The sequence below is a fragment of the Oncorhynchus mykiss genome, chromosome 4, assembly GCF_057628025.1.
Source record: "Oncorhynchus mykiss isolate SJ-2025 chromosome 4, ASM5762802v1, whole genome shotgun sequence".
In the NCBI taxonomy this organism is placed as follows: Eukaryota; Metazoa; Chordata; class Actinopteri; order Salmoniformes; family Salmonidae; genus Oncorhynchus; species Oncorhynchus mykiss.
The window spans coordinates 53,118,270-53,134,836 of record NC_143025.1 but is presented as its reverse complement, the minus strand read 5'-3'; the positions used below and the strand labels follow the sequence as shown (position 1 = coordinate 53,134,836).

Sequence of the window (16,567 nt, the reverse complement as noted above, 5' to 3'; positions counted from 1 at the left end):
ATTTCACAGTATTATTCCAACCTCATAGTGTGAAAATGAATATAAAACACAGGAAATTGTGTTTTTGACTGCACTGGGCATACTGTAACATTGTACATACAGTTTATTGATGCCAATGGTTGAAGCTTTGCAGTGCTGTTACAGCATGCTATTGTGTTAAATATATTCAACATATAGGATCTAGTCTATCATTTCAAATATTTTTACAAAAGAAACCACGCCTTAGGGTGTTTTCACACTTGCTCCCTTTCAAACAATTTGATGTGCAGTGTGAACACTCCAAGGTTCGCTTGAATTCCGCAGGTTCTCCCCAGGTTCTCTTATCATTATTCCCACACCACACACTAGACTACTACTTCCCCTGCCAAAACCACCTACATTGGTGCCACAAAAGAGAGAGGATGATGATGTGCTGGTTCGCAGAAAAAACTTGTGCTGTTTTTGGATATTGATTAGCGATGGTCAAGGATGCACAGAAATTTTGTTCAGATTATTGGTTTGCAATATGTGATCTATATGCTATAAGGGCTTCATAATCTGTTTATTCGATTGTGGGGTTTGAATAGTGTGAAAAGACAACAACATATTTGATGGGAATCGCTACATACACTGAGAAAAAAAGGGTTCCAAAAGGGTTCTTCAGCTGTCCCCATAGAACCCATTTTTTTCCAAGAATAACTATTTTGGGTTCCATGTAGAACCCTCTGTGTAATAGGTTCTACATGGAACTCAAAAGGGTTCTACCTGGAAACAAAATTGTTCTACCTGGAACCGAAAAGGGTTCTTCAAAGCATTCTCCTATGGGCAGCGTTGGGTAGGTTACCAGTCTAAAATTGTAATCAGTAACGTAACTTTTGGATAACTCAAACTAATCTAATCTGATTACATTCCATTACTTTTAGATTACTTCCCCCTTAAGAGGCATCAGAACAAGACAAAAATGTATGTTACCAGTTAAACAACATCTATTGCAAGATAAATCAATGTTAAAGTTCACATAGCTGGCCATATATGGATGTTACATTTTACTTTATCAGTTGGTTATGTAGGCTTCTTCTAATCCATCGCTTCCTACTACATATAATACAATACAATTATATCTTAACATTAAAAACCAAAGTCTATCAGAATTCCAGTTATTCCAATAAATGTTATCATTTGTTTTTCAACAGGACAATGACCCAACACACCTCCAGGCTGTGTAAGGGCTATTTGACCAAGAAGGAGAGTGATGGAGTGCTGCATCAGATGACCTGGACTCCACAATCACCCGACCTCAACCCAATTGAGATGGTTTGGGATGAGTTGGCCCGCAGACTGAGAGAAAAGCAGCCAACAAGTGCTAAGCATATGTGGGAACTCCTTCAAGACGGTTGGAAAAGCATTCCAGGTGAAGCTGGTTGAGAAAATGCAAAGAGTGTGCAAAGATGTCATCAAGGCAAAAGGTGACTACTTTGAAGAATCTCCTTCCTGAGCGGTATGATGGTGTTTATACTTGCGTACTATTGTTTGTACAGATGAACGTGGTACCTTCAGGCATTTGGAAATTGCTCCCAAGGATGAAGCAGACTTGTGGAGGTCTACAAAACATTTTCTGAGGTCTTGGCTGATTTCTTTTGATTTTCTCATGATGTCAAGCAAAAGAGGCACTGAGTTTGAAGGTAGGCCTTGAAATCCATCCACAGGTACACTTCCAATTGACTCGAATGATGTCAATTAGCCTATCAGAAGCTTCTAAAGACATGACATCATTTTCTGGAATCTTCCAAGCTGTTTAAAGACACAGTCAATTTAGTGTATGTAAACTTCTGACCCACTGGAATTGTGATACTGTGAATTCTAAGTGAAATAACCTGACAGGATTTATATAATTTCTAGATCCAAAAATTGATGTAGATTGCCCCTTCAAGTTTGAGCATGTTTCCATTAGGCCTATGGATTTGTTATTTTTTTATTAGCATGAATTAGATTGAACAATAAAATCCCCACTTTTATTCCATAGGCTGGGATCCGCACTGTGCAGCTGTTGCAAGAGCATATGTTTAACTGGCTGCCCATTGGTTTCAAAAACAATGATTGATAGGCAGCTTAAACTTCTTGAACTCAACCATTATTGGATTCAAATACACATTTAGATTTGTGAACAGCCATTCACAACAACCATCATCCGTGAGTTGCGAATAGTTAAATGAGAGAGCAGCAGGGTGATTCACATCAATGCGCTATGTAGATATCAATAGTAAGTGATATCGTATCGCCGTTGATTAAACCACTGCTGTCAACCTTAAAACCTCTCTGATCTCCCCATCCCGGATCCGGGATCGTGAATACAGACTCAAGCTCATTACCATAACGCAACGTTAACTATTCATGAAAATCGCAAATGAAATGAAATAAATATGCCATCTCTCAAGCTTAGCCTTTTGTAAACAACACTGTCATCTCAGATTTTCAAAATATGCTTCTCAACCATAGGAAAACAATCATTTGTGTAACAGTAGCTAGCTAGCGTAGCATTTAGCATTAGCATTAGCGTTAGCATCCAGCAGGCAACATTTCAACAAAAAACATAAAAGCCTTCAAATAAAATAATTTACCTTTGAAGAACTTCAGATGTTTTCAATGAGGAGACTCTCAGTTAGATAGCAAATGCTCAGTTTTTCCAAAAATATTCTTTGTGTATTAGAAATACCTCCGTTTTGTACATCACATTTGGCTACCAAAAAAAAACGAAAATTCAGTACTCAAAACGCGAACTTTTTTCCAAATTAACTCCATAATATCGAATAAAAACATGGCAAACGTTGTTTAGAATCAATCCTCAAGGTGTTTTTCACATATCTCTTCGATGATATATCGTTCGTGGAAGCCTGGTTTCTCCTCTCTATCAAATGGAAAAATACTTGCACCTGGCGTTGCGCACCAATTTCGACGCAGGACACCAGGCGGACACTTGGAAAATGTAGTCTCTTATGGTCAATCTTCCAATGATATGCCTACAAATACGTCACAATGCTGCCGACATCTTGGGGAAACGGCAGAAGGTCTAAGCTTATTCCTGTCGCATTCACAGCCATATAAGGAGACATTAGAAAACAGAGCTTCAGAAATTCTGCTCATTTCCTGTTTGACGTTTCATCTTGGTTTCGCCTGTAGAATGAGTTCTGGGGCACTCACAGATAATATCTTTGCAGATTCTGAAACTTCAGAGTGTTTTCTTTCCAAAACTGTCAATAATATGCATAGTCGAGCATCTTTTCGTGACAAAATATTGCGCTTAAAACGGGAAAGTTTTTTATCCAATAATGAAATAGCGCCCCTATAGACTCAACAGCGTTTATTCAAGTTGGATAATCTTTGGATGCCGACATCAGTCACACCATTGGAAGACATAGCTTGGACTGTAGCCTTCAAAAGTCTATTCCTGATCTTTTTCTGCGATCCATCAAACACATTTGGTGTGTCATCATAGTGGTCTCTGACTTGTGGTCAGACACTCAGGTGGAACAAACTTAACCTTGGTCCTTTTTTCAATGATCTGAATGTCATTGAGACTACAGAGAAGTGTCAAATATTTTTTTCCGCAAACATCCTTTCTGAATTTAAAAGCAATCCTCAAAGTAAATCATCTAATTTCCCAAACGTATCTGTAATCTGATTACAATATTTTAGCTGATTACAGTTTCCATTACTCCCCAACCCTGCCTATGGGGACAACCGAATAAACCTTTTAGGTCCTAGATAGCTGCTTTTTTTTCTAAGAATGTAGGGTACAAAATCAATTATAGGGCTAGTAGAATACATTGAGTGTACAATTTTCAATTACAGAATTATTTAATATGCAGTTATTCTTCTGCTATTTATTCTGTTACCAATCATATTTATATATTATTAGTATCTTCTGATTACAATTATTATGTGAATACAACATTATTGTGTGAATACAAAGATAACTGAGTTATTGAGCTTTTTTATACCCCAGAGTTTAAAGAGGACTGAGATGGATTATTTTAACCCAATAAGGCTGTTTTCACATATAGTCCTCTTTAAAATAACACATCTCAGTCCTCATTAAAGTAAACTCTGGGGTAAAAAAAGGCTAAATAACTCAGTTTTCTTTGTATTCACACAATAATTGTGTATTCACAATATTGTATATTCGCAGATATACCAACTTACTTTGGAAGCTAATATATTTAATTTAGTTAAAAGATTAGACATAATAATTATAACCAGAAGATAATATTAACATGTAAATATTATTGACAACATAATAAATAGCATAGGTAAGGGATAATCAACAAAGGGCTATGTGTTCTCTGAAAATTAATGAACTCCGGGGAAGGTGTTTTCCATGATGTGCTAACTACAGAGTTGCATTATTTTCCAGAGAAAGCATAGAGCCAAGAGTTGATTATCTCTTATATACCATGGCTATAATTTAACACATTTGCCACTAGAAATGTGTTCATTTGCCACTAGAAATGTGTTCATCTGAAGTAGCTAGCAAGTGTACTAGATAGTGAAAGCAGTTACGTTGATAACCAAACAAACATGCAAACATAGCTTGCTATTATGAAAATTGAATTCAACAATTCCAATAATGTTTTCAATTGGAATTTTGCATTCAAACGCAGCTCAAAAATAGAACAATGTCAGAATGAACTATAGCCACTTTAACCATATCTACATGTACATACTACCTCAATCAGCCTGATGAACCGGTGTCTGTATGTGGCCTCGCTACTTTTATAGCCTCGCTACTGTATATGGCCTTCTTTTTACTGTTGTTTTATTTTTTTACTTACCTATTGTTCACCAAACACCTTTTTTGCACTATTGGTTAGTGCCTGTAAGTAAGCGTTTCACTGTGTTGTATTCGGCGCACGTGACAAATAAACTTTGAGTTGATTAGCCATTAAATTATACCGTGCGTTACAGGAAAATAATGCACACTAGAAAGCCCTTCAAGCCAAACAGAAACGAGTATTCAACAATTCCATGGTATCATTAAGCATTAAGACCCGAGGGGGTATGGTATATTGCGGAGTATATTTGCAATATATCAGAAACACCCGAGGTGCCTTAGTGCTATTATCAACTGGTTACCAACATAATTAGAACAGTAAAAATAAATGTTTTTGTCATACCCATGGTATATAGTCTGATATCCCACAGATTTCAATCAACCAGCATACAAGGCTTGAACCACCCAATTTATAATGCAGATTAAATAATGCTGTAATTGAAAATTGTACACCCAATGTAGGCTACTGCCCCATAGGGCGGTGCATAATTGGCCCAGCGTTGTCCGGGTTTGGCTGGGGTATACTGTCATTGTAAATAAGAATTTGTTCTTAACTGACTTGCCAAGTTAAATAAAGGTTAAATAAAAAATAAAATAATAATTAAAAGATGCAACATATATGTTTTGATTAGTGCTATTGTGGATTCTTGGGATGTCACTCACCTTAATCCCTAAACTTACCTTAACCATAACCCTTACCTGACCTTAACCCTTACCATTTTAAATGTCAACTACAATGGGGTAACTTCAGAGTTGGTACGTCCCAAGGATCCCGGATAACAAGGACCTTACTTTTGTAACCTATGTTGTGATTCTCACCAAATATGTTGTCTTCTCACACTATTCAAGCCCCACAAAAAACAGCTTAGGAAGCACTCAGCCTATAGATCGCGTAATGCAAACAAATAATCTGAACATTGTGTCAGTACAAACTCCACACATCGTTGGGAATTTCTATGCATCGTTAATCAATATCCAGAAACTGCACGTTTTTTCCACGATCTCGCACATCATCATCTTCTCTCTTTTGTGGCACCAATGTGAGGGGTCATGGCATGGGAAACAGTGTTGCAGTAGTCTAGTGTGTGGTGCGGGAATAATGACAAGCGAACCTGAGGAGTTTTTTTGTTAAACTTGCCCTTAAAAAGGGAAGCAAACCGAACTCTTACCACCTCTCGAGATGGTCTCAGTTCCGTTAGCTTTGGGGGCTATTTTGAGCAGTCTGAGTTCCTTTTGAGTTCAAACTGCTCAAAAAAATAAAATAAGTGAACAACAACCCCTGTTATGGTCAGCAAGCGAGAGCCCAACAACTGGAGACCAGCTAGAACATAACTAACAGAACACAACCAAAACAGAACCACAAATAGAGCAAGCAGGTATCATTTTCTCTTTTGTTTTGAGCCCACGACAAGAAGGCACCAGAGCCTGCCTAGCTAATGGGTTCCCACTAGATAACACTGCCACAAAGTCTGTGAAGAACACGCTGCATGTCCACACGTGCCCCATCTGCTCCTTGTTTACATCACACTTTCTCGTGATTGGTGTATTGTAACTCACCAACGCCAACACTTGGTGTGGAATGTAATTAAATGCTAGCATGGCTAGTGGCTAATGTTAGCCAGCTTGAGCTAGCTACAGAGTTAGCATATGAACGTGGTAGGACAGAGTATATCCTCCATATGACGTTGAGAAATAGTGCATTGGGAGTAGTTAAGAATAAATAATTTGATAAATATGTAATAACCCAAAAACATACGTTTTTGTAATTATAGGTAACCAGATCGTGACGACAACTAAGTTACTAAGTCTTTCACGATACTGTGTTGTTACACTGGTAAGTAAAAACTCATGCTTCACACCCTTTAAAAGCTATCTATAAAAGCTGAGAATCACAAACACACACATGTAACAGCTGGATATTAATTTCCCACTGAGCAGTTTTTTGGACGAGTTTCAGAACAAAGTTCTTTGTTTCTGGCCATTTTGAGCCTGTAATCGAACCCACAAATGCTGATGCTCCAGATTTTTGAACTGTAGTGTAAATTCATTTTTTATCAGGTTTTTGTTTTGGCTGACCTTTTGTTTGTTGTTGAGATTTGTCAATATAACTCATGAATGCAACTGTTTATATCAGATTTGTATTCTACTTGTATCCCTGGTTGTGCTGAATTTTTTTGGGGTAAAAGACTTCATTGTGAGGCTATATAAAGGGATGGACAGGCAGATAAATTAAAGTCAGATAAATGAAAAGCTGATGGAGTTGGAGTCTCAGGACTGATAGGGTTAAAGAGGACTGTATGTGCAAACACCTTTATACATATGGATCATTAAGTTTGATGGTTGCTTTGTCAAATAGAATTTGGTGGGAGGTGACAAACAAGATTGTGCTGAGAGAAACTCAAATGTAGACCTCACCATAATCCCAAAATGCAGACATGAACACCCCCAGAAACCTCCACAGGGGAGAGGAAACTCAAGCAGCCATTATTGTGGTTAAACTGCCTTCGTACCAGTCAAAAGCTTGGACACACCTACTCATTCAAGGGTTTTTATTTATTTTTACTATTTTCTACATAGTTTTGATGTCTTCACTCTTATTCTATGAAATAACACATATGGAGTCAAGTAGTAACCAAAAAAGTGTTAACCTCTTGCGACGAGCAATCCCGGATCCGGGATCATAATCATAGCCTCAAACGAATTAGCATAACGCAGGGGACATAAATAAACTTTTCCTATTCATGAAAATCGCAAATGAAATGAATGAAATATATTCAAACACAAGCTTAGCCTTTTGTTAACAACACTGTCAGCTCAGTTTTCAAAATATTCAAAAATATGCGTTACAGCCAACGCTAGACAAGCATTTGTGTAAGTTTATCATGGCATAATGCTATGCTAGGCTCTGCTGGCAGCAGGCAACATTTTCACAAAAATAAGAAAAGCAACCAAATTAAATCATTTACCTTTGCAGAACTTCAGATGCTTTCACTCAGGAGACTCCCAGTTAGATAGCAAATGTTCCTTTTTTCCAAAAATATTATTTTTGTAGGTGAAATAGCTCCCGTTTGTTCATCATGCTTGGCTGACAAATCGACCGGAAAATGCTACCACTACAACGCCAAACTTTTTTCAAAATTTGCTCCATAATATCGACAGAAACACTGCAAACGTTGTTTAGGATCCATCCTAAAGGTGTTTTTAACATATATATTCGATGATATATCCGTTGAGGCAATTGGTTTCTCATAAGAAGCGATTGGAAAAATGGCTACCTCAGTATTTTACGCAAGATTTCTGCGGGAGACACCATGTGACCACTTGCTATATATGATCCCTTACGGCTATTCTTCAACGGAAATGCGTACAAAGACGTCACAATGCTGTAGACACCTTGGGGAATACGTGGAAAACGTAAGCTCATTCGTAGCTCATTCACAGCCATATAAGGAATCATTGGCATGAGGCGGTTTCAAAAAATGCGGCACTTCCTGGTTGGATTTTTATCTGGGTTTTGCCTGTAACATCAGTTCTGTGGCACTCACAGACAATATCTTTGCAGTTTTGGAAACGTCAGAGTGTTTTCTATCCAAAGCTGTCAATTATATGCATAGTCGAGCATCTTTTCTTGACAAAATATCTTGTTTAAAACGGGAACGTTTTTCATCCAAAAATTTTAATAGCGCCCCCTAATGCATAACTGGACTGATATATTTTATATTTGAGATTCTTCAAAGTAGCCACCCTCATGACAGCTTTGCACCCACTTGTCAATCTCTCAAAAAAATATTGTGATTTGATTTACACTTTTTTGGTTACTACATGATTCCATATGTATTGTTTCATAGTTTTGATGACTTCACAATTATTCTACAATGTTAAAAATAGTCAAAATAAAGAAAACTCCTTGAATGAGTAGGTGTGTCCAAAAAAGACTGCCACTTTATTTTCTTTCTACTTGCAAAGCGGGCAATGATATCTAGGACATGCAAGAGTAGTGCGGAGCCTACTTACACTTTCCATTTTAATCCAGTTACATGGGCACTCAATATATACATTTTGATTTCAGGGCAAATGGAGAGACACCAATTGCTCATTCAACTTTTTCAGGCCTTAGCCTTCTTGCTAGTTTTCCAAGTATCTGAACTAGAAGGGCTCCTAAAGAAGAAACCATTAGGATTTGTAACAAAAATTAAAAGTCCGATATGCTTTACATTTGAATATGTGTAAAGAGCCATATATTAAATTTACAATGATACTCTTTTTCTGACTATATTGGTGGGAACCAGTGATTTGTAAAATGTATTTTGGGGTAACTAGTGCAGTAGTGGATATCTGAGGACAGGCTTTTTTCAAGCAGCAGCATTATCTGATTAATACTTGAGCACGAATCCACTACTGAAGCATCTCCCATTCTCAGCTCTCTCAGACATTCTTCCATTACTGCAAAGTATGATATCCTTTGACATGCAATCTCCCTCCTATATCCTCAATGAGGTTGGGAGTTAGCTACATTCTCACATTCACACAATGTATCCCATCAAAAAGCATTCTTGTGTATGCTGAGTGACCTCTATACAGGACTCACTTGCGAGACAAAACACATTATGCAGCGGGGTATTTCATCTTACACTGTAATAAAACATCCTCTTGTCTTCACAGAACAATGACGGCAGAAAATGAGTAACATTCACACAATTCAGAGCTGCCCAGATTAATTTAGTGGGGAGTTGTATGCGATTTGCTTTGTGTTCTTAGAGTGGTTCTTAGAATAACAAATGAATATCTTTAAATAGACTTGTTCAGCTTTGGCTGAAGGTTGATTATCGAATCAAAACTAAGGTCATGATAATGATGAAAAAAATCACCAATTTACTAAATTGCAATTCCGACTGAGCCCAACCCGGGCTGCCACGACATGATTACATCATCCGTCTTTCATGCACAGCCACATTCATTGTGTGAATATTTCTTGAGGCTATCTTAACTGTTTTTCCTCTTTAATGATATGGCAGCAGGTGTTACTATTTTATATATTTATGTACCACATAATTTGTTATTCTTCTCCTTGTTAATGCTGTTTAGCATGCATATCATCTTATGTGGGGGTTCCACGGGGCTCAGTCATCCAAAGACGGCTATTTGCATTTCCAGCCTCTTCCTCAGTCTCCAGTCCCATGTGCTACTCCACAGGGAATCTGGACCACGAACACAACCAGAGTGTTGTAAATTAATCTGGGGGTTAAAATGGCCAAAACATTTATACAAGAAGTGAGATATTAGCCAATTAAAGAAAACAATTCCCTCCCTCTACTGAAATGGTTTAACATTTGGAAGTGGAGCAAACCAAAGAAGTAAACCTAATTCTCAATCAGTTTAATTTCCTTTAGTAGCATGGGGGGGGGTATTGACTCAGGGATGTGAAAACTTAAACTATATATAAAAGAGTATGTGGACACCCATTCAAATTAGTGGATTCGGCTATTTCAGCCACACCGGTTGCTGACAGGTTTATAAAATCGAGCACACAACAATGCAATCTCCATAGACAAACATTGGCAATAGAGTGGCCTTACTGAAGAGCTCAACGTGGCATCGTCCTAGGATGCGAGCTTTCCAATAAGTCTGTCCTCGGCTGGAACACTGACTACTGAGTTCCAAACTGCCTCTGGAAGCAACGTCAGTACAATAAATGTTTGTCGTGAGCTTCATGAAATGGGTTTCCATGGCAGAGCAGCCGCACACAAGCCTAAGATCACCATGCACAATGCCAAGCGTTGGATGGAGTGGTGTAAAGCTCACTAGCATTGGATCATTCCATCTCTGGAATGATGACTCACGCTTCCCAGTCTGGCAGGCCGGCGGATGAATCTGGGTTTGGCGGAAGCCAGGAGAACCCTACCTGCCCAATGCATTGCGCCAACTGTAAAGTTTGGTGGAGGAGGAATAATGGTCTGGGGCTGTTTTTCATTGTTTGAGTTAGGCCCCTTAGTTCCAGTGAAGGGAAATCTTAACGCTACAGCATACAATGACATTCTAGACTATTCTGTTCTTCCAACTTTGTGGCAACAGTTTGGGGAAGTCCTTTCATGTTTCAACATGACAATACCCCCGTGCACAAAGCGAGGTCCATGCAGAAATGTCGAGATTGGTGTGGTAGAATGTTTTACATCATTTTTTTATTTTGTTATTTAAAAATAAATGTAGTTGTATTTTTTATTGAATATCCGAAACATACAATTTACTTGCAGTGAAGCCGCTCAACAACTACATCATATCAGTCATCCAACAGACTCCCAATCAGAGCGACACACAGAAGCATCCAGGGTCAATGCCCTGCTCAAGGGCATGCTTGGCAGATCTCCCACCAGGCCAAAAAATGTGAACCCGAATCCTCCTAGATCCATGATGCTCTCTGCGCTTTTAACGGACCTCTGAGACTATCACAGTGCAGGTGCATTTATACGGAGACTTGATTACACACAGGTGGATTGTATTTATCATCATTAGTCATTTAGGTCAACATTGGATCATTCAGAGATCCTCACTGAACTTCTGGAGAGAGTTTGCTGCACTGAAAGTAAAGGGGCTGAATAATTTTGCACGCCCAATTTTTCAGTTTTTGATTTGTTAAAAAAGTTTGAAATATCCAGTAAATGTCGTTCCACTTCATGATTGTGTCCCACTTGTTGTTGATTCTTCACAAAAAAATACAGTTTTATATCTTTATGTTTGAAGCCTGAAATGTGGCAAAAGGTCGCAAAGTTCAAGTAGGCCGAATACTTTCGCAAGGCACTGTATATACTCATAAACTCTGTACCATGGAATCGTACATCAAAAATCTCTTCCCAACTATTTTGCAATCTGTATGGCACAGGTGTCAACATCCTGGTTCTCAAATGAAACTGGTATACTTTCCTATTTATGCTATTTTTATTCCTCTGCCAGTTTTGATCCTTTATATTGGGCAGACAGATGAGTACTCTACCTCCTCCCGCTGCCACCTGCCTCCTCCATTTTTGGGGCAATGCTGTAATCAGTTGGTTGTACTCTTGGATTGAGTAGACCTTCCCGTACAATTCTGAACTCCATGAAGGCCAAAACTCTACCATTCCAATTTACAATATCATATCAGAACAAAATACCCTTTTCAAACATCTTTCCCATAAATACAGGTATTTTAAAGCAGCACATTTGAGTTCAGCCATAATATTTGTTGAAGAACTTGACTGGCCTGCACAGAGCCCTGACCCCAACTCTTTGGGATGAATTGGAATGCCGACTGCGAGCCAGGCCTAATCTCCAAACATCAGTGCCTGACCTCACTAATGCTCTTGTGGCTGAATGGAAGCAAGTCCCAGCAGCAATGTTCCAACACCTAGTGGAAAGCCTTCCCAGAAGAGTGGAGGCTGTTATAGCAGCAAAAGGGGGACCAACTCCATATTAATGCCCATGATTTGGAATGAGATGTTCAACAAGCAGGTGTCCACATACTTTTGGCCATGTAGTGTATGTAAATTATACTGAACAATAATATAAACGCAATCTGTAAATTGTTGGCCCCATGTTTCATGAGCTGAAATGAAAGATCCCAGATATTTTTGATTTGCACAAAAAAGCTTGTTTTTCAAATTTTGTTCACAAATTTGTTTACATCACTTTTAATGAGCATTTCTCCCTTGCCAAGATAATCCATCCACCTGACAGGTGTAGCATATCAAGAAGCTGATTAAACATCATGATCATTACACATGTTCACCTTGTGCTGGGGACAATAAAAGGCCACTCTAAAATGTGCCGTTTTATCACACAATGCCACAAATGTCTCAAATTTTTAGGGAGTGTGGAATTGGCATGCTGACCGCAGAAATGTCCACCAGAGCTGTTGCGAAATAATTGAATGTTAATTTCTCTACCATAAGCCGCCTCCAATGTCGTTGGTAGTACGTCCAACCGGCCTCACAACCGCAGACCGAGTGTAACCACACCAGCCCAGGACCTCCACATCCAGCTTCTTCACCTGCGGGATCGTCTGAGACCAGCCACCTGGACAGCTGATGAAACTGAGAAGCTTTTATGTCTGTAATAAAACCCTTTTGTGGGGAAAATTCTGATTGGCTGGACCTGCCTCCCCAGTGGGTGGCCTGGCTCCCAAGTGGGTTGGCCTATGCCCTCCCAGGCCCAGCCATAGCTGTGCCCCTGCCCAGTCATGTGAAATCCATAGATTAGGGCCTAATGAATTCCTTTCAATTGACTGATTTCCTTATATGAACTGTATCTCAGTAAAATCAGTATACATATTTCTGCATTTAATTTTCAATAAATTAGCAGAAATGTCCCCCCAAAAATGTACTTTGTCATTATGAGGCATTGTTTGGAAAAGGATTTCATCCATTTTAAATTCAGGCTGTAACAGAACACAATTTGGAACAAGCCAAGGGGTATGAGTAGTTCCTGAAGGCACTTTGTATGACATTATTTGTAGGCATAAACTCCTATCATATCCACCACGATTTGGTACAAGTTTTTGGCCCTTTATGCTCAATGACTGAGGTGTGGTCACAGTATGGTGACTGCAAACAACAACACTAATAACAATGACAACAACAACAATAACAGACAAGGAGACATGGAGAGACGACACAAATCCGGGCGGTGATTGATAAGCATGAAAAACAAACTAGGCAGTTATTAGCCCACCAGCTAGTGGAGTCCTCGTTCAACATGGCTGCCAGGATGAAGTTTGTCAGGAGCAGAAGCAGTTACTGTGTGCTTCTTCTCCTTTTGGCCAATAACCAAAAGGAGGAAGGTTGGGGTTAGACTGCAAAGGTCCTCCAGAGCTAAGCCGAGGTGGGCAGGGGATAATTGCTTGACCAATTAAGCTAGAGGAGTCCTCTGAATTGTTGGGGGAAAGGGGGACTAAATCTGTGCATCATTTTGTAAAGGTTCACTTCTGTGACATGAAACACACACTCTTTTTTTATGGAGACTATATACACGAGAGCGTGATGCAGCAGTGCATGGTGTATAATATAAGACAGGCATTCTGAAAGAGGGTCTTGAGTTAAAAAAAAAGTTGAATAGAGTGGATATTGGATATCATGTATCAGCGTGGTGAGTACCCTGTCGAAAGCTTGAGTGTCTAAAATGCCAGGGAGGCTCACAACTCTTTGCAGCAGAGACCCTGACTAAACAAAAACTCCTGGGAAACAAAGAACCCACACATTCTGACAAAGACTTGGACAAACGAACTCAACCACTTTAACAGCACAGTTGGGACACAACAATCCCACAACTCCCACCGACTAGATAGAAATCAGTGAAACAAGTTGTGTGCAAGACACAAAACGACATACAAGCCCAAAGCTCAGATGTTGATACTCACCTCTCTTTTCCAACACAACCAAACCATCTGTCATTGGAAATACACTGAAGAAGACTGGTGCAGGTTGACACCTTTTTCATGTTCTCTTTGCACTTAAAAGTACTATGCATCCTGCCTTAATTCACCAAGGTGTATATAGCTGCAGTTTTTGAGGTTAAGGTCTGTACTTGAGCAACGTACATTATTATATAATTTAAGTTTAAAATTAATAGGTTTATAAGTGGATGTGTAAAGTTTCAACCCTTGGGTGTGATTAAAAGAACCAAGCAAAAACAGAGAATGTACCCAAAGAAAGAAACAGGAAAAATGGACGAGCAAAAGATGGCCCAATGCAATAGCCCACAATTTCACAAGATTTCCCCCAAACACATGAACCCATATTGTCACTGTTGCCTCAATACATTTACCCCAATGGGCACTTCTTGATTAAAAATTAATTTCTCCCCTCCTCCACCTCATCAATACCTATTGACTGTTACTAGGATAGCAATTTAAAGTCACCCACGGCAAATTCACTCCTTGGTTTGTTGTGTGTGTTTATGTGCGGGTTTTGTGTCGTGCTGCAGGGATTGCTTGGCCTCTCTTCCATTAGTGTTTATCAGAGAGAGAGGGTGAAAGCGCGCGAGAGAGAGAGAGAGAAGCACAGTTCTGAGGGAACACAGGAAGCTGCCTGGCTGTCTATTTTGGGGCCCTGTTGCCACTCAGTCTGCCTTTGAGGCCTCTGCAGCGTCGTCACATTACGATCCCTCCATTTGAGGATCTCACACAGCCTTTGATGTGGCTCTTTGTGCATGCACAAACAGGAGACTCAAGCACTCCCTTGGCATTCACCACCTATAAGGGTATCTTTCTGTAGAGCAGGGTTTGGTCTGTTAAGGACACTGTTATTAGAGGGAGCTGCACAAACTATTGAATAATTGAAATGTACCGGCTAATATTTCATTGCTGAACATATCAAATGGAATTTTATACATCATCTACTTGATCAAAAATGGTTTTACAGTAAATATTCTCTTTCCTTGTTGCTTCCTTGCTGCTTGCTTGATGTGTGTGGACACACACACACACACAAGCATATACACACGTATATCCTTTAACATATAAAAATACACAAAAATGAATGAGAAAATTAATACATCTGCACCGGCAGAAAGGAAGTGGTCAAGCAATGTTTCATACTGTTTCAAAATGCAAGAGCCCCCACAGAAAAGGCCCATGTCAGCAATGACATAGACACATCCAGGCTACTTACGAATGAGAGGCACACTGGCGTTGGCCCTTCCCAGGATGTTGGCAGCGACACACGTGTAGTTACCATAGCGATCCTCTGTCATGTTGGTCACTGTGAGGACTGATCTGGAGCTGAGGTTCTTGATGTCAATCCCTTGTCCCTTGTTAATCCTGAAATAGAACGGACTACAAATAAAGCTTTCCTTTTCTGAAAATGTCAAGTAGGAAGAGGTGAGTCAAGGAGGGAGAAAATATTTATCAACCTCAAATAGGGTCTCTAAAGTACTTCATCATCCTCTTCAACACATCCATTTATCCTTTCGCTGGGCTTATGTCTTTGAGGGTTGTTTTGAAGGACTGCCACAGTGTGATAGAGAGATACCCCTAAGAGTAAGTGAACTAGAAGCATGTCACTTATTATTGGCATTATTGGCATTCAATGTTCACCATTATTCCTTTCTAATCAGTTTATTCAGTTTTTTTCCCTTCTGGTGCATACTATTAACAATCTGAGGAGGTAGGATGAGATACCTAAGATATGATCTACAATTTAGCCATTGTTTAAATTAAATGACCTAAAATATTGAAAATGTCCAGGGAGAAGACAGGGACGACTCCTATTTTGGAAGCGCAATGGCCTCCTGTATGTGCACTTGCGTAGTTTGACTGGCTCACAGTGGCACTCAGAGTTGAAACGCTACGTGTGACCTTATGTCCAGCAAATCTCTGAGCATCTGTTGTTCTCTCTCCCACTGCGATTTCCTCAAATGTTAGTTGAACATTCACTGATAATCTCGGCGGGAGTCTGGGAGCACGCTTGCTTCTCCTCCGGAACGCCACAAAACAAGCATCACTGTCTCTGTCAGAGCAAACGCGTTTCTCTTGAACAGTGAAGCCTCAAAAGAAAGATTTTACTGTCAAAACTGTCTCATTATTTCCGATGCAGACAAACCAGTGGCATGACTGCATTCATACTATAGTGACATCCACATACAGCTAAATGTACTGTGGTGGCACTTAACATCTGGGAACACTGAGTGCTGCCTAGCATATAGAAACATCCATGCTCTACCATAATGGAGCGCACACATCCATAATGTCTTTAAGACCTCTTTATAACTACCAATGTGTCAAGAAAAATGACT

The 16,567-nt window shown here is 39.5% G+C and overlaps 1 protein-coding gene across 2 annotated transcripts in view; it reads right to left on the bottom strand.

Moving 5' to 3' along the window:
• negr1 (neuronal growth regulator 1) overlaps positions 1 to 16,567 on the bottom strand; it is a 404,374-nt gene that overhangs the window by 89,737 nt on the left and 298,070 nt on the right. For both annotated transcript variants that reach the window (XM_021599923.3, XM_021599922.3), the window contains exon 6: positions 15,445 to 15,593. In XM_021599923.3, the coding sequence (XP_021455598.3) occupies positions 15,445 to 15,593 (149 nt within the window). The remainder of the gene's footprint in view (positions 1 to 15,444; positions 15,594 to 16,567) is intronic.